Source organism: Gopherus flavomarginatus, chromosome 5 (genome assembly GCF_025201925.1).
Source record: "Gopherus flavomarginatus isolate rGopFla2 chromosome 5, rGopFla2.mat.asm, whole genome shotgun sequence".
Taxonomy (NCBI): Eukaryota; Metazoa; Chordata; order Testudines; family Testudinidae; genus Gopherus; species Gopherus flavomarginatus.
In genome coordinates, this window is record NC_066621.1 from 76319745 (window position 1) to 76343310 (window position 23566).

A 23566-nucleotide genomic window follows, 5' to 3' on the forward strand; every position below is an offset into this window, starting at 1 on the left:
AGCATCCCGAAGTCCTCAAAGCAATCAAGTTACCATTGTTTCATAGCTTTGCATATTTTATAACATTCTTTTGTTTGTTATTGCCAGAGAAATCTTGCTAAAATCATGAAAAGTGTTGAAAGTCTTGTTCATTATGTCCACATTATGCCCAACTGACCGCTGGGTTGTGAAATACTGAACTAATAGACAATCTTAGATATCTATTTCCTACAACATCTAATCCTCGCTTGTGAGAAATTATGGCAATTAATTTTCAGTTCATTTAATTAAGCTAAGAGCTTTTTTGCACTCTTTTAGTAAGAGCATGTTTTCTTATAATATTCTAAGTAGCCCTAACACCAACAAAATTCCAAACACTATAAGATATCGCACCATGTGTTTCAATGTGATCTTGAGTTAGAGCCCGAGCATCTTGGCTCAACCTGACAGTATCCTTGCCGGTCTGATAAATGGCTTCTGGTGCTCTGTACTTGGACCTGATCTGAGCTACCAGTAGCCATTTCATTGTCTCATTAACCTCCAAAAGCTAATGTAACATTATTTGGAAGCTAGGCATTTCATCCGTTTATGGTGTATTGCACATTTTTCTAACTGTAGCAATGTAGGAGGTATCAAACCTTACAGTCACATTACGTGGATTATACTTTTGACTATCCTCTGCTTGTGTAATAGCACTGGACCTGTGACTTAGTTTTATCCATGCTGATAATATTAACTTTACAACACACTGCAATTCACAAAACTTACTGTGATAGGAGTTAGTACTTGAACAGACCAGGATATTATAGGTCTACAGGACAGTAAAGTTAGTGCTACAGCTTACTTGGAAGCTTTCATTACCTTCTTAAACATATTGCATCAAGCCTCAGTGCCACCCCTCTGTCTTCTTGGCCACTGAGGGATACTCACTGCTAGCACATTAGATGACAACCTCTCCCATTTAATTTCTATAATTTAGAATGGGTATTTTGGCTGGGTGGCAAAAGAGGCAAGCAAGCACTCAGACTGAACTTTGAACGTGCGTGCTTTGGGTCTCATCCAAATATTGTCCTGCCTCCACCATTCAACAAGTCAGGCTGTGCTAATTTCCAGTGTTTCAAGGATCACATCCCCCGGAACCTCAGTAGCCAAATGTGAGACTTTGGAGGGAATGCATTTTTGTTGAGATGTTGTTACTGATACATCAGAAAGTGGTTCATTCAATGAACAATATACCACTGGGCATTCTCTCCTACACACCCAAAATGTTTCAACTACAGTGGGAGTAGTAGGTGCATAAATGAGAGACCAAGACCAGAACAGCAAAACCAAACATACAAACAACTTGTATAAACTAACTTGTGCCAAGATGAATAGGTGAAGAAAAAGGAAGCCAGACCAGTGTCTGCAATTAAATCCTGAAACATACCTTGCCTACAGTGGTCCTTAGTCCCATGCTCCATTTATCTCATTTGGTTAGAGTTTAACTTGACTGTATTGTACATAGAATAAGTCCATTAGCTTTCACATTTAGTTTGTTCAATTATAGCTAGTTTTTAAGATCCAGGACCTACCTATCACATGGAGTGGAGGGAACCATATCATTGGTGAATGTGACTAAAACGTGCATATGAAGTAGAATTTTGGGGCACACATTTCTGTCTAACAGGCTGCATATGATCTCCCCATTTACAGTGTCATTTCACAACATATTGTTATCAAGAGGTGCTCATAGCAGTTTGGTTTTTGAAAGAAAGCCATGACACGATTTTCCAGCAAGCTCTAATATTTCCAAAAAAAAAAAATGAGCTCAGTTGTGCTAGATATGGGAAAACGCATATGTCTTGGGTTTAAAAAATAAATCCGAATTAAGGTTTCTATTTTTCAGAGTGACTAGCTATAAAAGGTGAAGCGGCCACTTCAATACATCAGTGAAATGCAGTGCAACAATTTTCCATGACATGTCAAAATTCTATAATGTGTAAAAAAGTATTTCATGGTGATTAATTGGTTGACTTCTAGTTATAGCTTCTGACTGATGCTCTTCCATAAATGCAGCAGGATTATGCACTTAATAAATACATTTAAACTCTGCAGTAGCAATAAATGAATATTGTTGATTAAGGCCCTCATATCAAACACTTAAGGAAAACAGATCTAAATTTTTAGAAGAAACTGGAATATTCATTGGGTTTTGCTATCTGAAATAATCTTAAAAAGGTGTATTCAGTTTTTATAGCACCAGGAAGAGCAAAAAAATGACTAAATATGTGTACTAAAAAGCAGTCTGCAGAACCAATGTTGTTCTATAATGCAGTTTAAAAATACATCACTGGTAGTTAACGTTAAATCCAAATGGAAGACCAACTAGAAGCAGGACTAAGCCAAGAAGTTCAGACCCAAAGTTTGAGAGAATGTCTCCATCAGGGTCAAGAAACATCTTGAGAGCACCAAAAATGACTTGCCCAATGCCAGAGTGTGAGCGCAGGTGTTAGTGTTTCAAACAGGAATTCTATCTCAAAAAAGCATATTCCACTGTGGCTCCCCAAAATTAAAGCAGATTTTTTTGAGGTATTGAATGTTTTTCCATTAAGTGCTTAGGAAAATTCTAATCATAACAAGGACATCCAGAAATCTCAGCATGATGATGAATTCAGGACAGATATTCAGACCACTTGAAATTCATTGGAAACAAAAACACGTAGCATGACCAGTATCCAATTGCTGAATTTGGCAATTTTGACATGGTACTAGATTTTTAATCTAATCCTATATACAGATGAAAATTATATTCTGACACAAGAGATAAAGGTTTCCTTTTCATATTCTTTAGTGGAAGGAGACTTTTACCTATTTGATTTTGTCCTGTAGTATCTGTTTTTGTTTTGTATGTTGGAGCTGTAACATACATTTTCAACACCCTCCATATATCACTGTTGTATACATGCATTATGTTTTGCTTTAAAAAAAAAAAAAAAAAAGGGAACACACACTCCAACAAACCTTGAAGCCAAATAGAAAAAATTCAAGATCATATTTAAGGGTTCTTTTCTGCATGTATTACCTTGTGCATAGGTTTAATATTAGTAAACCTACTGAAAAGCGCTTTCTGAAAGCAGAAATTCAAGGATGGAACTGTATTCTCAGGTCATTGGTCAGCGAACAGCTAGAGCAATGGTTACAGCGGACTCAAGTTACATTTTTGAAGTGTAAAACCTATATCAGATTGAAGGAGAATTACTAATATTACATACAGCGATGGATTGTTGCCTATCCTATGAAACAAGGAGGAAACCAGGAGATGAGATGACTGTGGATAATACTTATCTGACGGAAAAGTCACTGCGAAATAGGTTAAGGAAAACCACAAGACCCACTCAAACAACTTCTTTATCTCTTACACGAAGATGACCAAACACCACGAACAAGCATTATTGTAATTCTGCTAAGGTATTTTTATAAGCTGTCAAAATGAAATGTAATTTGCAATAAAAATACAGTAAGGACATAAACTAGATTTCCATAACAAAAACTACGTCAAGATAATTTCTGCTCAAAATACTCCAAGCCAAACATACTGCCCGATTCTTACACAGTATCTACATCTAGAGGAAAAAACAAAAAGCACAAGACACTGAAAAACACAGAAATATTTTTGTAAGACAGGACACAAATGGCAACTTCAGTCTGAAAAGCAACTTTGTAGGAATGGCCTCGTAGGATTCCATAGGTGTTTAATGAATCTAAATGAAATGCGTTCTGTTTATGAGCAGAGAGACTATTTTTCTAACTGAAAACTCAGCCTGGGTTTTTCTAGGCAAGTCATAGGGCTTGTGTTACATTTGTATGAAAACCCATTTTAGGTAAAAACAGTTTGTAACTTGCATACCAGTCTGTTCACCATGCCCAGGGAAAACAGAAAACGACTTCCTCTGCCATAAGTCTGTAGAGCCAACATACTAATCAGACATTGAGAAATAAAAGCTTACATCACTAAAATGAGTGATTTTAATTTTGAGCAAACATAGGAAGTGTATCACTGGGGTAAAGAAGGTCACAGAGTAGAATGGCACTAAACCACCTTCAATACCATTTATCTGTAACAGCCACCACTAATTTGTTAGTTATGTCACCCAAAAACATTAAATGACTTCTCTTTAGCTAATGAAGCCTTCAAAAGCCAGAACCACCAGCATCAAAAACAAAATACATCACAAATGCTGGAGGGAAATTATCTATGGCATTAGGCCATCTCTAGCTAGTACCAGACTGTCTATAAATTTAAAGTTTCTAATGCTTTGTCCAATATAGTTTTAAAATTTCTAAAAATAGGAAGAGGTCTTCACAAGTAAAGAGTTTTTCTCTAAGATGACAGAAGGAAGTAATTCTAGCAGATTTTGTTAGAAGGACTTTGACATCTTTATATGCCCCTGGGTGCATCCTGGCAGATTGGTATAGCTATACCATTCACTTCTACTGATGTCAATATGGGTCTTCAAATGTAATGTTTTATGGTACAAAAAGGTCCTTTGTCATATTTGAAGGTGCAACTATAAGAATGCATGTAATAGATACTATTTAAATAGTACGGATGGTATCATCTGTACCATTCTATTTGTGACATTCCCCATACGTAGGATGAAGAATTACCTGAAGTTGCAAAGGTCAAGGTTTTACACATTGATCATCATACATGAAGTCCTTACTCCCACTAGGATGATTAAGTGGCAATTCATATTAAACAATAAAAAATAATCTACCTTAATGTGACCCAGGAACCTCTTAGCACCAACTGGCAAAGGGCACAAAGTGGGTGCACAGGGGCTACAGGGATCTCCTGGGTCCTACATGTGCATTCTAATTCATCAAAAGAATGTCATGTGAGGTCTCAAATAAGAGACCGTGTCACAAAGGTCATCAACACTGCAAAATGCATGTATGGATGTTGTGTAAGCAGTTTGGGTTTAAAAAGTATTTTATATGCATACACACAGAGAAAATTATGTTCTTAAATCTGTCTAGGAACTGATCATTACCAAAGCTGCAAAACATGTTTTCTGTCAGACAAAATGTTTATCTGGCTGTTTACATTTAAATTAAGTACTCTGTTTCACAAAAGGTCTCCACTCATTGGTCTGAATTGAACGCTAATAAAGGATTCTGAGAACTGAAAAATAGAGAAAAGTAACAGGAAAAAGCAAACAGCAGGGCAGGGGATGGGGTGAGGGTGCGGGGGAGAGAAGAACCCTATGCATCAAAAGATTTGCTGTAAAATATTTGAGAGACAAAAGAAGACACTTCCTTCACTGAGGAAGTAAATGGACAGTGAGTGTACTTCATGAAAAAAGGGTCTGAAGCAGGCTTGGTTGAAAATGCTAGAGTAGTTGAAAATGCTAGACTTTGGATGAGATCTTTAGGCAGAAGGTTAACCTAGATAGTTAAGACCAAAGCAGACTGTGACGAACTTCAAAAAGATCTCACAAAACTAAATGATTGGACAACAAAATGGCAAATGAAATTTAATGTGGATAAATGTAAAGTAATGAAAAAATAACCAACTAGACATACAATATGATGGGGGCTAATTTAGCTACAAGAAGTCAGGAAAAAGATCTTGGAATCATCATGGATGGTTCTCTGAAAAATGTCCACACAGTGTGCAGGGCTGGTCAAAAAAGCAAACAGGATGTTAGGAATAATTAAAAAGGGGATAGAGAAGAAGACTGAGAATATATTATTGCCCTTATATAAATCAAATCAATGGTACACCCACATCTCGAATACTGTGTACAGATGCGGTCTCATCTCAAAAAAGATATACTGGCACTAGAACAGGTTCAGAAAAGGGCAACTAAAATGATTAGGGGTTTGGAAGGGTCCCATATGAGGAGAGATTAAAGAGGTTAGGACTCTTCAGCTTGGAAAAGAGGCACTAAGGAGGGATAGGATAGAGGTATATAAAATCATGAGTGATGCGGAGAAAGTGGATAAGGAAAAAAAAGTTATTTACTTGTTCCCATAATACAAGAACTAGGGGTCACCAAATGAAATTCATAGGCTGCAGGTTTAAAACAAATAAAAGGAAGTTCTTCTTCACGCAGCGCACAGTCAACTTGTGGAACTCCTTACCCAAGGAGGTTGTGAAGGCTAGGACTATAACAGTGTTTAAAAGAGAACGGGATAAATTCATGGTGGTGAAGTCCATAAATGGCTATTAGCAAGGATGGGTAAGGAATGGTGTCCCTAGCCTCTGTTTGTCAGAAGATGGAGATGGATGGCAGGAGAGAGATCACTTGATCATTGCCTGTTAGGTCCACTCCCTCTGGGACACCTGGCATTGGTCACTGTTGATAGACAGGATACTGGGCTAGATGGGCTTTTGGTCTGACCCGGTACGGCCGTTCTTATGTTCTAACGTGTTAAGTTTAGTCTCTAGAAAGCATGTTACGATTTTGTTTTGTACGTGACCATTTGTTTCCAATATTTTTACTCATTATCACTTGAACCTGTTCTTTGATAAACTTATTCTTGTTTTCACTATAAATACATCTCAGTACTGTGGTGTTAAGCAAAGTGGTGATCCTGAACTGAGTCTTACAAGCTGTTGTCCATTGTTCCTTTGAGAACAGCATCCCTGATCATTCTGAGGGTATTCAGTGGGTAAATGGCTGGGCACTAAAAGTAACACTCTGAGGACTCGGGAGTTGGTATGTGCCTTTCACCAACCTGCATAGACAGAGTAAGGCCTGGAAGGCAGTGCTTGTGCTGCCAGAGGCTGGTGATTTTAATGACCTGATCCACAGCAGGTACAAATAAGACTTGATCACACTAAGGGCAGGTGGTGGGTACTCCTGGGAGCATCACACTTAACCCCTATTTTTGCAGTATCCAAGTGGCTCAATCTTTACTTTATTTATCCTCAGAATACACCGTGAAGTAAGGAAGTGCTATTATCACAATTTTATAGGTGGGGAACTGAGTGAAGTACAGAGGAACTAAGTATCTTGCCCGTGGTCACATGGAAAAGCCAGCAGCAGAGCATGGAACTGAACCTGATCTCTCAAGCCTGAGGCTAACATCGTAATTAGTGGGCTCTCCTTCTTCATAAAGACAGACTCTCATTAAAATCAAGTTTTAAATTTAAGAATTTCCAAACTAAGTAAAATTTTCCATTGGAATGAAATTGTGTCTCAGGATATTTTAAGGCAGTTTTTGAAAAAAAAAAGTGTGACTGAAGATAAGGGGAAATTGCTTACGGCATCCACATGCTTTCCCCCCCAATGCAAACAAAAACAAAAACAAAAACAAAAACACAGTCTTGCTTAGAATTAGTTTTGCAAACAAGTATCTTCCACTTGGCAAGAGTAGAACCACCACCTTCACGGTATGAGAACAGATGAAGTAATACAGTTTAAGAATGAGTGCAGGTTTATAAATATTATAAACCAGCATAAATTTCAGGATACCTGAAGTTGAACCTGTTTTGGTAAGGAATTGTACTAAGCATTTGGTATTATACAGCTAAGTCATCCACAATATTTTCAGAGTGCTTTTAGTACACAGCTATAATATACAGTGTGTGATAGAGATGTTGAAGTCAACAGTTTACAAGGGGGAAAACATTAACAGTTGAGTAAGTCTCCTAACTGGTTTTCAATAAAGTAATAAAATCACCATATTCCTCATCAGGATAGTCCTATACCAGAAAGGCATTAATTGGAGATGGGTGCGGGGAGAAGAGCTGCAGATGAGAGAGGACAGACCTCACCCACATGTGAGTACACTCAGAGATACTGACTGTAGGGGCAGGGAAAGGAAGGGATAACTATTTTAGATCACCTCTACCGAAAAGGTACTTCAAGGCTGATAGTACCTAGGCATAAGGGAATGGTTTACTCAAAAATTTTACCACTGTCTCAAAATTGCCTTGATTGTGGAAAGTGGTATTGTATCCCACAAGGTTGGAGAATATTGCCAAGTTTATATTGGGGATTTTGGACATCCTAAATCTTTATGGTGGAAAAACGAAGGGTTCAGAAAGTTTAGCACAATGAGATACCACTTAATGCTGATCATGAACAGAGACTATGGCTTCAATTAATGATTGTAAGATTTGATTTTTAAAAATATGATTTATATTTCATTTGGAATATGATGTACTACTGACTTGGATTAGTCATTAAAATATACACACAAACTATGCTACTAATAAGTATATAGTGCATCTTCAGGAAGAGAACGTTACTTATCTGTAACTGCTGATTACAGATGTTTGGACTGCATCTGCATTTCACTGAGGGTTGCATGCATACACCATGCGTCTGGGGTTGGAAAATTTGAAAGGAGTAATGCCTGTTGGTCCATGCATGTGCCCTTTATTGCCTCAGATGAAATCATGAGGCAGAGCAAGTGTGGGGTGGACTGACTATGCCCTCAGTTCCTTCTCCACCATAAATCAAAACAGGTCTGCAACAGAGAGGCAGGAGGTTAGGATTGGAATACAGATAGGGACCACACATCTCAAAAGAACCTTCAGTTACAGGTTAACCAACCTCCTCCTCCTCCTCGAGTGATGGCCCCCATTGAGGGTGATTAACAAGCAGTACCTACGTAGATGGAGCATGCGAGGAAAAGAGGAGGGAATGGTTGAATGGAGGACAGCTGTGCCAAATGAGGCATCCATCACAGTCTCTCACACCAAGGTATAATGTGTAGCAAAGATATGTACTGAACTCCACATGGCTACCCTACATATGTCTGGAAAGCAGTACATTGGACAGGGTGACTGTATTTGATATGTGTGCGTGCTCTTGTGGAATGAGCTCACATCCGAAGGGGTGGAGACAGTCGCAATAACCAACAGTTGATCATAATGCACCTGACACCCACTTGGAAATCCTCTATGTGGAGATTATAGTTGAAAGGATCAAGGGGCAGACAAGCCAGGTGACTTCCTAAATGGTCTAGTCCTTTGCAGGTAGAAGGCCCTGCAGGGCCAGTCCTCCACTGATGAGCGAGACTTCAGAAAGAAAGGTGTATAGGATGGTTGAGATGAATGCAGAATACAACCTTTGGCAGAAACTTGGGGTGCAGACACAGAGAAACATTGTCCTTATGGAATGTGGTACAAGGGGATCCACCATCATGGCCCCCAGTTTACCCATCCTTCTTGCAGAAGTAACTACCAGGAAGGCAACCTTTATGGAAAGGAGAAATACGGAGCACAAAGCCAGAGGTTCAAAGGGTGATTTCATTAATGTCGAGAGGACGAGGTTAAGGTCACATTGGGAAGTGATATGTTGAATGGGGAGAGAGGGTTGGAGGAACCTGGTAGTCAATGGATACAGAGTGCCCTTCTATGGTGTGTGCCTCTGTGTGTAAAGCACTAAACAGTTGCTATGTGTACTTTGACGGATCTGAAAGCGAGTCCTGACATCTTCAGAGATGGAAGGTAACCCAAAAGAAAGGGGAAAAGGGGAATGTTCACATTCTCAGGGGCAAGACCCCTCTACTGGGCCCAGGAGGTGAAATGCTCTCTCTTGGCCTGATAGGAATGCCTTGTGGACTCTTCCCTGCTGCTCGAGAGGATGTCTCATACTGCCAATGAACATTCCCATTTTAGCAGAGAGACACATCCAAATACCAAGCTCTGAGGTGAAGCAGCCGCAGATTGGGATGCCTGATCATGCAACTCTGTTGCATGAGCAGTTCTGGAAAAGCTGGCAGGGTACCAGTGGCTCCTTTGCTCAGGAAAAGGAGGGTATTGCTATTGAGTTGACAGAGCCTTAGGATAGACATATTGGCTGTAGGAGAGGGGCAGCCCCTGTGCTCCCATCTTTGTCCTCCAAATACAATCAGAGCCTAGTTCCAGTGGAACTGTATGAGCTGTAGAGGAGTGCACTGAAGCACGACTAGAGTGAGGCAAGCCTAGGGTAGGAGAACATATTTCCCTAAGCGCCAACTGTAGAAGAAGGTGTGGAGACCTTGCTTCCCCAAGAGCAAAAAGTTCATGGGGCCTGGGCAACCTCCAACTTCCTCAGCATTAGTGGCACATATGCCATAGACAGAAGGGGGCTGGAACAGAGGACTGCTTCAGAACTGACAGTTCCTTTGGACTTAGGGGATACCAATGTAGAAGGTGTATGCGGCTCAATGGACTGAACCGGCAGATCCAGTAGCCTGTACTACTTCACATCATGCTTGTGAGCCTTGGAACGTGCTGTGTCTCTGTGGCTGGATCTCATGGAAGTCACATCATCCTTCTTGGGCCTGGAGGAAGACTAACTGTCATACTTATGCACGTGCTTCCTTGCCTCATGACTAGACCCTGGTACAGGATCTGTAGCAATGTTACCAGTGGAACCAGACTTGCTCTCCACAGTCAGAGGCAGACTCCTGTGTTTCTCAGGCTGATGTATACGGGAGGTTCCTTGGCCTGGATCTGACTGGGGCCTCATGACAACCTCCATGAGGTGATTCTTGAGGCAGAGTGTTCAGCCTTTCAGGTATGGCTTGGGAGGAGAGGAAGATATTGCACCGGGATTAAATACTGCTTGGGAGAAGCCCACAAAAGGCAGAACTGGGGCTTGTCACTGACCGAGAATGAATACAGGCAGGGGGCACAGATCTTGGACCCCAGCATCTTCAGCATAATCCAATACCCAGGCGTGGGTGCTGGGGTGGAGAACCAGTGAAAACGGAGTCCCCAGAGCCTCTTAATTCCTAAAACTACTACTAACACTAAACTACAACAAAAAAAAGACTATGTACAATTCTAAAAAGTGTCCTCTTGTTTCTCACTGAGGCAAACGGCTCCGACTCTGATCATGTGGCAGTAAGGAGGAACTGAGGGTGTGAATGGGGCAGACCAACCGTTATCACTTCAGATGAAACCATGAGGCAGAACAAGGGCACACATGCAGACCAACAGACACTACTCCTTTCAAAATTCTCTGATACTAAATTCATGGCTTATGCATACTACCCAAGGTGGAATACTATAGGGACCATCACTCAAAGAAGAATCCAGAATTAACCCTCAGAAATCTGATCCTCTAAAAATAAAAAAGTATAATATTTTAGCCTGCATGAAAGCAATTTCATTCTATTAATCTTATTCCAATGTATAGAGAGCAAAGAGAATGAACCATGTAACAATTCTTTAAAAATTCTTCTTTTGACCTTCAGAAGTGATCTAACTGGATGAACAATTATGTTTAGATAAGCATTGTAGAACCTGCAATGTTATTGATTAATTATCACTCAAAATACCTTTTACAGGAATGTAATACACAAACTTTTGACCTAGATATGAAGATCTACGATGAGAGAGAAAATGCATGTAACTACTTGTAAGTGTGCTTTTCTGATATATCTTGAAGTTAGTTTTATAAGTGACAAGTAGTTAACACAACAGAGTAAAACAAGACTTTAAAGATTGCCTTACAGTATGTGTGTCATATCTGGAGATAGATGGCAGGGATGAGAGGAGTAGAGCTGGACTGACTATTCATATTGAATAGTTTATAAACAAATTCAACCTTATATGTAGAGCTGGGAGAAAAACTGATTTTGTGGTTCGCTAGCAGTTCTGGAAAAAAAAAATGGTGTTCATCTCCAACTGAATCCAAAAATTGTGAAATAGAGCTTGGTGAATTTAAGAAATGTGGGTCAAACAAAACATCATTCAACCCAAAATATTCTGTTTTGGGTATGTTTAAAAGGCTACCTTCACAAAACAGCTGGGGGAAGTGGTGGTGGTCGTCTCTTTATAACTTTTAGCCCAGCTCTTAGGGCACTCACCTGGAATGCAGGTTATTCATAGTGCCAATCCATTTGTCATTATGAATGACTATGAAGAGAGTCATTGGGCCAGGAAGAGACACTGAGGAAAAGAGTGAAAGTGTCTATGGCTAGTGATTAGGAGACTTACTCAGGACAAGACACCCATTTTATATAAAATAGTCATTGGACTTGAACTTGGAACAGCTTCGAAACAAGAGAAAGTTTGAGACCAGAATATCCAATAGCTCAGTGTTCTGGGCACCTTCCTGCAGTGTGCAAGGCTTTAGTTCAAATCTTTTCTCCACATCAGGCAAACGGGGGCTAGGAATTAAAAGTGGGCCTCTCATAAGCCCAGTGAATGACTCAACTGCTTGAACAGAGGCTCTGACGAGGACACCCCAGCTTCTCCCATTATGAGCAGGGCATCTAACTCTTCTCCCCGCACCTCTCTCAAAAAAATTGGCCAAAACTATTTGATGTGTCAAAATGGTAAACAGTTTCAAGTCAACCCAAAGTGCGCTATTCAATCAGCTATTCAACTGAAACATTTTCCCCAGCTCTACTTATGTTCAGGACTTGCTATCTGTAATTGCTCTAAAACTTTGTGACATTTACTGCAGGTTACAGTTCTGTGTACTCCACAGAGAGCTGGACCCAAGTTTCATGGCAAGGTCCCTTGTATTCTGTGGAGCACTGTTGAAAATTCTGCAGCAGATTCAAATCAGTTAATGCCCCCTCCCCCCCCAAAAAAACCCGCAAAACCAATGAAGTTTATATTGAATTTAAAGATGAAAATAAATATAATCACACAGAGCAGCCCCACAGTTATTTATATTGATAAACAATATTGTTGCTAGTGCTACAATTTCAGTTTTAATATGCTGCATTTTTCTTTTTTGACAATGCCTAAAAAGTCACATTGGCAGTTAAATCTGAAACTAATGGATATGAAGAGAATTCAAACCATTCAAGAGCTACAGTTTCATTCTGTATGCTCACTCAGGAAGATAGCATCACATTTACGCTCTTATGTTTTTAAGGTTCTGTCTGCAACCATGAAAGATAAAAATGTAGTTTTTGTTTATTTGTTTTACTATACAATTGTGCTTCAGGATCAAATTCCACCACTCTGAAATGCATAGGGATCTGTCTACATGTTGTAGTTAGAACTATTCCCTGCCCATGTGCACAGTTAACTCATGTCAGATTCACAGATTGTAAGGCCAGGAGGGACCACTATGATCATCTAGTTTGACATGCCACAGAGCTTCTCCAAATGATTCCTCGAGTATATTGGTTAGAAAAACATCCAATCTTGATTTTTAAATTGCCAGTAGAGACTGCACTACAACCCTTGGTAAAGTCTTCCAATGGTTAATTACCCTAAAAAGTTACACCCTATTTCCAATTTTTATTTGTCTAACTTCAACTTCCAGCCATTAGATCATGTCATCTCTCTCTCTGGTAGACTGAAGAGCCCATTATTAAATATGTGTTTCCCATATACATACTTCTAGACTGTAATCAAGTCACTCCTTAACTTCCTTTGTCAAACTAAAATAGATTGACTTCTGGGGGTCTACCACCAATTTATCAACATGACTGTTTTTGCTTCCTGTTTGGAGAACAATTAAAAAAAAACAAAGTAGGTGAGGGGAAAGAAAATATTAATGACTGCCACCTTCACACTTGACATAGAATCATAAGGTTAGAAGGGAGCATAAAGGTAAACAACTCTAGCCCCCTGCCAAGATGCAGGATTTATTGGGTCAAACATCCAAGACCACCCAGCCTCCTTTTGAAAACTGCCCAAGAAGGGGTGTCCATGACCTCCCTAGGCAGTTTGTTCCATTGTCCTACTGTTCTTACATTTCAGAAGTTTTATGAACCTTTATATGGGCATGCATAAAGTTCACACTTTCTGCAACTATTCTTGTACCAACCCCCTCCCCCACCCGCAAACAAACAACCCCCCCCCCCCAAATCACCAATAAGTATTTCCAGGAAAAAAAAAAGTAATACAAATAGAATGAAAGTCATTCTAATGCATGTTGGTAAATATTTTGACAGTATTAGCCAAGCTCTGATGAGGATGTTTGGGACTGATCAAAAAGAAAGAATTGTCTTCATGTTCATTAGCTTTCTCCTATACTTAAAAAGTGAAATCATTTATATAGTTTACGGCTTTTTAAAGAGACAAAGGTTATACCTTCATTGCAGGGCTAACTGGCATCATCTACATTCAAGTTTATTCCTCTCAGCTTAGTCTAGCTCAGGTGAGAGTTGCCACACTACAAAATGAATACTAGAAGTCCACAGATTGATTGGGTTAGCTGTTAACGATCACCCTGTGCTGCTAACTCAAATTTAAGCTTATACCCCCTGACAGGCCAGCAAACTTGAGTTAACTGCAGTGTGGTGGTGCTTTTAAGTGTTTCTGTGCACAGAATTCAGGGCAACATTCAAATCAACAGCACAGTGAATTCAAGCCTAAAATGAGATTTAAAAAATGATGTCTGATGAAACGTAACTAATATTTCCTTAAGGTTGCTGGTCTAATCAATCTTAGATCACTATTCACATTCACTTTGAACATGTCATTTGGCAGGAAAGTCTGGCCCAAAGATTTCCTCAAGGAACATGCAAAATATGCAACTGCCTAACATCAGCTGGACCTTGTACCACATTTATGATGTAATGTAGACTATGCTGATTACTGATAGGATTCCACCGTTTTAGTCGTACCTTGCAAGAATGCTGGTAGTCAAAATATGCCACAGTATTCTACCACATCAACACAGCTTTCATCAGTGGGTGGTGTTGGAGAACTGTTTAAATTAATGAGGAATGAGTAATAGCGTCAGACACTCACCCATGCTAAAAAAAAAAAAAAGTGATCTGTATAAAATGCTATTAAATGCTCGAGAGAGAAACATTACATTGCTATCATCTTGACATATGAAAGTTCACTCACTATCCTACTAGCAGTCTTGTTCTCTTTATGGCAGTGAAACATTGATGGGAACTTTGTTAAACATAAAAATGGCATAAAATTCTATTTGGTGTTATGTGTAAGAATATTTTAAGACATTTAACTTTTATAGAGATTGTATTTACAAAGTATGGTTTTCATCCTGGACACCATGTGTTGAAAAATATCACAATAATTTGAGTGGAAGAGCATCTCTAACACTCTCTTTCATTGTGGAGCTGTGTATGTAGTTACTGCACTTCCACTTGTGCAATAGGAGAGATCTGAATTCATAATCCCTAAACTGCACTGACAAATGATGGAACAGTTCAATCTTCTTAACAGAGCTCCCCCATAATGACCTTTTGTCTTTTTAATAGGAATTCTTGATTAAGGAGCATCATTTTAATAGTAATGCTGCTCTTGGAGAACTCATTAAGCTTCTAGACATTCCCATGAATCCATAGACACTATCTGCTCTGGGATTCAGATATAGTCTTCTGCCTGCCCAACTATGACAGGACAATTGCCGTTTTATTTAAGTACATCAGAAGCAGGAAGCCTGCTAAACAACAAGTGGGGCCCCTCGATGATAGAGACAGAAAAGGAGCGCTTAAAGACAATAAAGTCATTGCAGAGAAACTAAACGAATTCTTTGTTCAGTCTTCATGGCTGACAACGTTAGGGAGATTCTCAAACCTGCACTGGTTTTTGGAGGTGACAAATCTGAGGAACTGTCACAGATTGAAGTGTCACTAGAGGAGGTTTTAGAATTAATTGATAAACTTGACGATAACAAGTCACCGGGACAAGAGTTCTGAAGAAACTCAAAATGTGAAATTGTGGAACTATTAACTAGGGTTTGTAACCTGTCCTTGTCATAAACAGATAGTTAAGGGTTAATGTCTCTTTTACCTGTAAAGGGTTAACAAACAGGGAACCAAACATCTGACCAAAGGACCAACCAGGAGACAAGATACTTTCAAATCTCAGTGGAGAGAAGCCTTTGTTTGTGTTTTTGGATTTGGCTTTGTTCTCTCTGGGTCCTGGAAGGGACTAGACGTGCATCCAGGTTTCTTGCCAATCTCCCTGCTACAGTCTCTTATATATTCAGAATAGTGAGTATTTTAGTAAGAAAGGTGGTCATAGTCTTTGGATTGTTTTTCTGTATTTGCAAATGTGTATTTGGTTGGAAGTATTTTAAATTATATTTCTGCTGGAGGAGGCTTTTTCTCCAGTTTCTATAAGCTGACAGACCCTGTAACTTTTACCATCTAAATTGCAGAGATAAAAAGAAAAAAGGTAAAAGTTTTTATTAAGTTTCGCTTTTAAGACCTGTCTGATTTTTTCCCCTTGTTGAGGCTCCAGGGAATTGAGTCTGTACTTAACAGGCAAGGGAGGGAAGAAGGGTGGAATCCCTTCATTTTAGATTCACGGAGCTTGAATCTGTATTGCCTCTGGGTGAGGGAGAAAGGGGAGAGGGAAGGGACATTCCTCCCTGTTTTAAGATTCAAGGAGTTTGAATCACAGTAATCTTCCAGGGTAACCCGGAGCGGGAAATCCTAGGAGAGGCATGGGCGAGGGAAAGAAAGAGTTTACTTTCCTTGTGTTAAAATCCAGGGGGTCTGGGTCTTGGGGGACCAGAGTGTATCAGGCACTGGAATTCCTGATTGGTGGCAGCTTATCAGATCTAAGCAAGTAATTAAGCTTAGAGGAATTCATGCTGGTACCCCAACTTTTGGACTCTAAGGTTCAGATTGGGGAAAGATACTATGACAGTCCTTTACATCGGCTTCTGTATCCAATGACTAGAAGATAGTTAATGTAACACCAATATTTAAAGAGGACTCTAGAGGTGATCCCGGCAATTACAGACTGGTAAGTCTAATGTCGGTACCGGGCAAATTAGTCAAAACAAGAATAAAATTGTCAGACACATAGAAGAACATCAATTGTTGGGCAAATTCAATATGGTTTCTCTGAAGGAAAATTGTGTCTTACTAGAGTTCTTTGAAGGGATCAACATACATGTGGACAAGGGGGGATCCAGTGGACATAGTGTACTTAGATTTCCAGAAAGCCTTTGACAAGGGCCCTCACCAAAGGCTCTTACGTAAATTAAGTTGTCATGGGATTAAAGCGAAGGTCTTTTCATGGATTGAGAACTGGTTAAAAAAGACAGAAAAGGGTAGGAATTAATGGTAAATTTTCAGAATGGAGAGGGGTAACTAGTGATGGTCCTCAAGAGTCAGTCTGAGGACCAATCCCATTCAATTTATTCATAAATGATCTGGAGAAAGGGGGGGAAAAATGAGGTGGCAAAGTTTGCAGATGATACTAAACTGCTCAAGATAGTTAAGACCAAAGCAGATTGTGAAGAACTTCAAAAAGATCTCACATAACTAAGTGATTGGGCAACAAAATGGCAAATGAAATTTAATGTGGATCAATGTAAAGTAATGCACATTGTAAAAAATAACCCCAACTAGACATACAATATGATGGGGGCTAATTTAGCTACAACAAATCAGGAAAAAGATCTTGAAGTCATCGTGGATAGTTCTCTGAAGATGTCCACACACTGTGCAGAGGAGGTCTAAAAAGCAAACAGGATGTTAGGAATCATTAAAAAGCGGATAGAAAATAAGACAGAATATATTATTATGGGATTAGCAAGGAAAGCTCTCTTAGTGAGGTCAGAACATGTAGGGATAAAGTGAGAAAGGCTAAAAGCCAAGTAGAGTTGAACCTTGCAAAGGGAATTAAAACCAGTAGTAAAAGGTTCTATAGCCATATAAATAAGAAGAAAACAAAGAAAGAAGAAGTGGGACCGCTACACACTGAGGATGGAAAGGAGGTTAAGGATAAGCTAGGCATGGCCCAATATCTAAATAAGTACTTTGCCTCAGTCTTTAATAAGGCTAATGGGGAGCTTAGGGGTAATGGAAGGATGACAAATGGGAATGAGGATATGGAGGTGGATATTACCACATCTGAGGTAGAAGCCATACTTGAACAGCTTAATGGGACAAAATCGGAGGGCCCGGACAATCTTCATCCAAGAATATTAAAGGAACTAGCGCATGAAATTGCAAGCCCGTTAGCGAGAATTTTTAATGAATCAGTAAACTCAGGGGTTGTACCGTACGACTGGAGAATTGCTAACTTAGTTCCTATCTTTAAGAAAGGGAGAAAGTGATCCGAGTAACTATAGGCCTGTTAGTTTGACATCTGTAGTATGTAAGGTCTTGGAAAAAATTTTGAAGGAGAAAGTAGTTAAGGACATTGAGGTCAATGGTAACTGGGACAAAGTACAACATGGTTTTACTAAAGGTAGATTGTGCCAAACCAACCTGATCTCCTTCTTTGAGAAGGTCACAGACTATTTAGACAAAGGAAATGCAGTAGACCTAATTTACCTCGATTTCAGTAAGGCATTTGACACGGTTCCACATGCAGAATTATTAGTCAAATTGGAAAAGATGGGGATCAATATAATTGAAAGGTGGATAAGGAACTGGTTAAAGGGGAGAATCCAACGGGTCATAGTGAAGGGTGAACTGTCAGGCTGGAAGGAGGTTACTAGTGGAGTTCCTCAAGGATCGGTTCTGGGATCAATCTTATTTAACCTTTTTATTACCGACCTTGGCACAAAAAACAGGAAAGTGCTAATAAAGTTTGCGGATGACACAAAGCCGGGGGGTATTGCTAACACGGAGAAGGACCGGGATATCATACAGGAAGATCTGGACGACCTTGTAAACTGGAGTAATAGTAATAGGATGAAATTTAATAGTGAAAAGTGCAAGGTCATGCATTTAGGGATTAATAATAAGAACTTTAGTTATAGATTGGGGATGCATCAGTTGGAAGCAACAGAGGAGGAGAAGGACCTTGGGGTATTGGTAGATCACAGGATGACTATGAGCTGCCAATGTGATATGGCCGTTAAAAAAGCTAATGCAGTTTTAGGATGCATCAGGCGAGGTATTTCCAGCAAAGATAAAGAGATGTTAGTACCGTTATGTAAGGCGCTGGTGAGACCCCACCATGAATACTGTGTGCAGTTCTGGTCTCCTATGTTAAAGAAGGATGAATTCAAACTGGAGCAGGTTCAGAGATGTGCTACTAGGATGATCCGAGGAATGGAAAACCTATCATATGAAAGGAGACTCAAAGAGCTTGGCTTGTTTAGTCTAGCCAAAAGAAGGCTGAGGGGGGATATGCTTGCTCTTTATAAATATATCAGAGGGATTAATATTAGGGAGGGAGAGGAATTATTTAAGCTTAGTACCAATGTAGATACAAGAACAAATGGGTATAAACTGGACACTAGGAAGTTTAGACTTGAAATTAGACGAAGGTTTCTAACCATTAGAGGAGTGAAGTTCTGGAACAGCCTTCCAAGGGGAATAGTGAGGGCAAAAGACATATCTGGCTTCAAGATTAAGCTTGATAAGTTTATGGAAGGGATGGTATGATGGGAGAGCCTAATTTTGACAACTGATCTTTGATTATTGCCAGATAAGTATGCCCAGTGGTTGGTGATGGGATGGGATCTGAGTTACTGCAGAGAATTCTTTTCTGAGTGCTGGCTGGTGAGTCTTGCCCACATGCTCAGGGTTTAGCCGATCGCCACATTTGGGGTCGGGAGGGAATTTTCCTCCAGAGCAGATTGGCAGAGGCCCTGAAGGTTTTTCGCCTTCCCCTGCAGCGTGGGGCATGGGACACTTGCTGGTGGATTCTCTGCAGCTTGATGTCTTCAAACCACAATTTGAAGACTTCAATAACTCAGGCATATGTTAGGGGTTTGTTATAGAAGTGGATGGGTAGGGTTCTGTGGCCTGCTTTGTGCAGGGGGTTGGACTAGATGATAACATTGGTCCCTTCTGACCCTAGAGTCTATGAATCTATATTATTGCCCTTATATAAATCAATGGTACATTTACATCTTGAATACTGCATACAGATGTGGTCGCCTCATCTCAAAAAAAAAAAAAAAAGATATACTGGCATTAGAAAAGGTTCAGAGAAGGGCAACTAAAATGATTAGGGGTTTGGAGAAGGTCCCATATGAGGAGAGATTAAAGAGGCTAGGACTTTTCAGCTTGGAAAAGAGGAGACTAAAGGGGATATGATAGAGGTATATAAAATTATGAGTGATGTGGAGAAAAGAGATAATTTTTCCTTATTTATTCCCATAATACAAGAACTACGGGTCACAAAATTAAATTAATGGGCAGCAGGTTTAACACAAATAAAAGGAAGTTGTTCTTCACAAAGCTCACAGTCAACCGGTGGAACTCCTTGCCTGGGGAGGTTGTGAAGGCTAGGACTATAACAGGGTTTAAAAGAGAACTAGATAAATTCATGGAGGTTAAGTCCATTAATGTCTATTAGCCACAATGGGTAAGTAACGGTGTCTCTTGACTCTGTTTGTCAAAGGGTGGAGATGGATGGCAGGAGAGAGATCACTTGATCATTACCTGTTAGGTTCACTTCTTCTGAGACACCTGGAATTGGCCACTGTTGGCCAACAGGCTACTGGGCTAGATGGACCTTTGGTCTGACCCAGTACGTTCTTATTGCCAAGGTCCAGCATAAACAAAGTATGAGAAAACGTTCAGTCTCTCTGTAGCTGCAATATGCAGAAAGTGTATCAACGACATTATCCCTCAAAATCACATTAAGCAGGATTCTTATTACTTTCATTCTTTTCTTAAGATAGTATGTTGTGTTTAATTAGCATTTTAGGATTTCCCAGTTTATTGTAGTAGATTTTAGTATTTCAAAGTGTGCTTTCCTGAAATCCAATACCCTCAATACTGCTACATTCCACAAACTCATTCTTTGTTACTGTGCACTGAATTCAGTCAATTCATGGTCACTGGTTCTAAGGTTCCTTATTATCCTTAGTCAGTTCCTCCCTAAATAGAGGATCAAGACACAGGAGCACACACATTGCATTTTGTGCAGCTCATTACTCTGAATAACCATAAAGGCCCCTTTTGGACTCAGAGCACTTGACAAATCCAAAAGAAAGGGCTAGGATAAGAAAGAAATGGAGGTAGTTCAGAACTCCATGGAGAAAGCAAATTTACCGATTAGAGAAACAGCTATTCAGCAACATGAATTAGCATATATTGTAAGGGTTTCAGAAGATGTGCACACAGTATGTAAACTGCTTTGTTTTCCCTAATTTTGTTGTGCTATCCCTTTTTAAGTGGATTGGGGGAGTCTACGTGCTTCAACTGAAGGGAGTGAGATGCCAAGACAGCATCTTTGTTGCTGGCTGGCATCTTGAAAATGCTGATTAAAAAGGAGTCCATCAGTAACAAATTTACATAATCTGTACTATGAGAATTTCTTACATCTTCTCAACCCAATTGCCTAAAACTAAGCAGAGGGGGTGGCAGTAGCAGGGCAAATATAGAACCAGAACTAAGTTCTTCTATTGTCCTTAAGTACAGCAAAGAGAATATTTAGAAGACAAATGATGAGAATACTGGAGATGGTGATAAACTGGAAGCTTGTGGATTTATGGATCTGAAGTTTCAAGAGTTGCAGCTGAAATGTCAGTAGTAAACAGGCAAATCAAATGGGTAAGGTGAGAAACATCAAACTTCAATCTAATAGCTTACGGCAGATCTGTATTTAACCCCATCCTGGTTTAGAAAAATGTATGTAATGAGCAATGAAAAATAATTTACTTTACTATTACTTACACAGCCTGATAAATTCGAAACCAATATCCAGTAATTGAACCAAGACTGGCAATGAGAAGATTCTTGCAATGAGAACTGAAGCTTTAATCCCTGCTAACCAGCAAGCAATCGATTACTTACAAGCACCGTTCATTAATGTCTATTTTATCCTCAGACTCTTGGCTCAGTAAGTACTTGCCTAGTTACCAAAGCTGCTTTTTCAAGCTAGTTGCAGACAGCAGCTTTGCATAAGTCATATTTCTTTTAGTTCATCATAATGATGAAGGTTGTTTTTTGTGGGTAGAAATAGAAGGGAAATTCCATGTTGCCATTTTGGGTAGCCACCAACTGAAGATATACAATTTTCCTTTGAATCCTTTCACTCATTAAGGAAAGAAGTGACAAAAGCTTATGAGAATAATGAGTGATTGAGGGGAGATGCCATTTTTTATAATGTGATTTGAAGACTAATCTTGTAGATAGAGCTATTAAGACAAAACAGAAAACAAACATGCTAATACAGAGAATGATGAATGAGTATAAAAGCATATCTGAACACAAGAGAAACCAAGAAAAATGTAAGGACTGAGCTCTTCAAAAGAAAAACAATTAAACCACTTAATTCTTTTAAAATGCCATGTTATCTGTCAAACACGCTAGTCAATGTAATGCTATCAAACATAACACTGCACACAAATTGTAAGAGGAGAAAAGGAAGGGAAAAGCAAAAACAAAGTTTGACAGCATAGAGGAAGACCCAGTAAAGGGACAAAAGAAAGGGAGGCAAGTAGAAAAGATTTAAACTCGAAAAGCCTCCATAGGTTAAAATATTGCTTAACACACTCTAAAGAAGCATTCATGTTGTAAGAATGTTCTCCTCCCTACATGGTCACACAAGATTTTACATAAAAATCAGGAAAACTCCAATTCTGTAATGGTTTTAATGTTTATCCTTCCTCCCCTCACTCTCCTCCCCACACTCAGTTTTGTGGTTAAGTCAGTGTTAAGGTAATTGCTTTATTACCATTTCCTTTTCATGTCACTAGTGTTAGCTTAGCGTTCAATGAAATCATACATCTGTAACTTATTTTGTAATTTCAAAAGACATCTGCTTTATTCTGTAGGAGAGAGAAAAAGCCACACAGTTTGCTCTGAGAAAGCAAAGCTGTAATGAGTATTCCTTAGCCAAAAAAGAAACTAGTAGTTTCATGAATGCATAATTAGAGAGCTCATGAAGTGGACTTCCCTACCCAGAAAGGCAGAGGAGTTAAATTAGTGGGAGGAGAGAAAAGGGCTCTTCAGCTTAGTGGAAAGTACAAATTACTGAAAAGAAGAAAAAAAAACCACCACCCTTCTTGGAGATTTTATAAATGAAGTCCATTTTTAAATTTGTGCTTGCTTTGGATATCAGGAATGTCTGGATACTTTGAGTGATTCATGAAGACAGCCATCTTTCTCCCCCAATTCTGCTTATAGGAGTACCTCAAGAAATTTGACCCATCCACTATTACTGCAGTCAAAGGAAATTCTAAAACAGAAAATTATCAAATTTCTGTACTCACTTGCTTTGTGGAAGTGTGTGTTACCATGTCTGGTTTGGAGAGGAACAGAGGTTAACAAAGCCTTCTTCCACCTCCATGTCAAAATTCTACATGGAAAATTCTACAGTATGAGAGAACAATGCACTTACATTAGCTGCAATTTTAGTGGTAATCTCTCTCCTATTCAAAAGAGGCTAGGTGCTTGTGGAAGTGAAAAAGAGCAGCTATTACACCAAAAAGATTTTTCTGCAAGGCTATCATTACTTTGGTCATTGCTGACACCCAGAAGTTGGAAGAGCTCATTTGAAAGAAATAAAGAAGGCAAACTAGCATTTATATTATATCAATAAACTATGAAATGCCATTAATTACTATATGCGTCATTAAAGACCCCCTGATTTTGCTGTCCAGACTGCAAAAGAGAATAATGTATCTTTACAGATACAATGTCCAATCTCTTGAAAGATGGTGCAAATTTAAGCCATTCATTTTTTGTATTTAATATCAGTTTTCAGGGAACAGGGATGACTGAGGAAAATAATCAGAATGGCAATGTCTGCATTCATACTATGGAGACATCTCCTTAC

At 39.3% G+C, this 23566-nt stretch overlaps 1 protein-coding gene across 7 annotated transcripts in view; it reads right to left on the reverse strand.

The window, feature by feature from the left end:
• SHANK2 (SH3 and multiple ankyrin repeat domains 2) overlaps positions 1-23566 on the reverse strand; it is a 698629-nt gene that overhangs the window by 257956 nt on the left and 417107 nt on the right. The window contains exon 2 of one of the 7 annotated variants that reach the window (XM_050955217.1): positions 23001-23100. The exons of the other annotated variants lie outside the window; for them this stretch is intronic. Within the exon in view, the coding sequence (XP_050811174.1) occupies positions 23001-23100 (100 nt within the window). The remainder of the gene's footprint in view (positions 1-23000; positions 23101-23566) is intronic. 7 annotated transcript variants of the gene reach the window in all.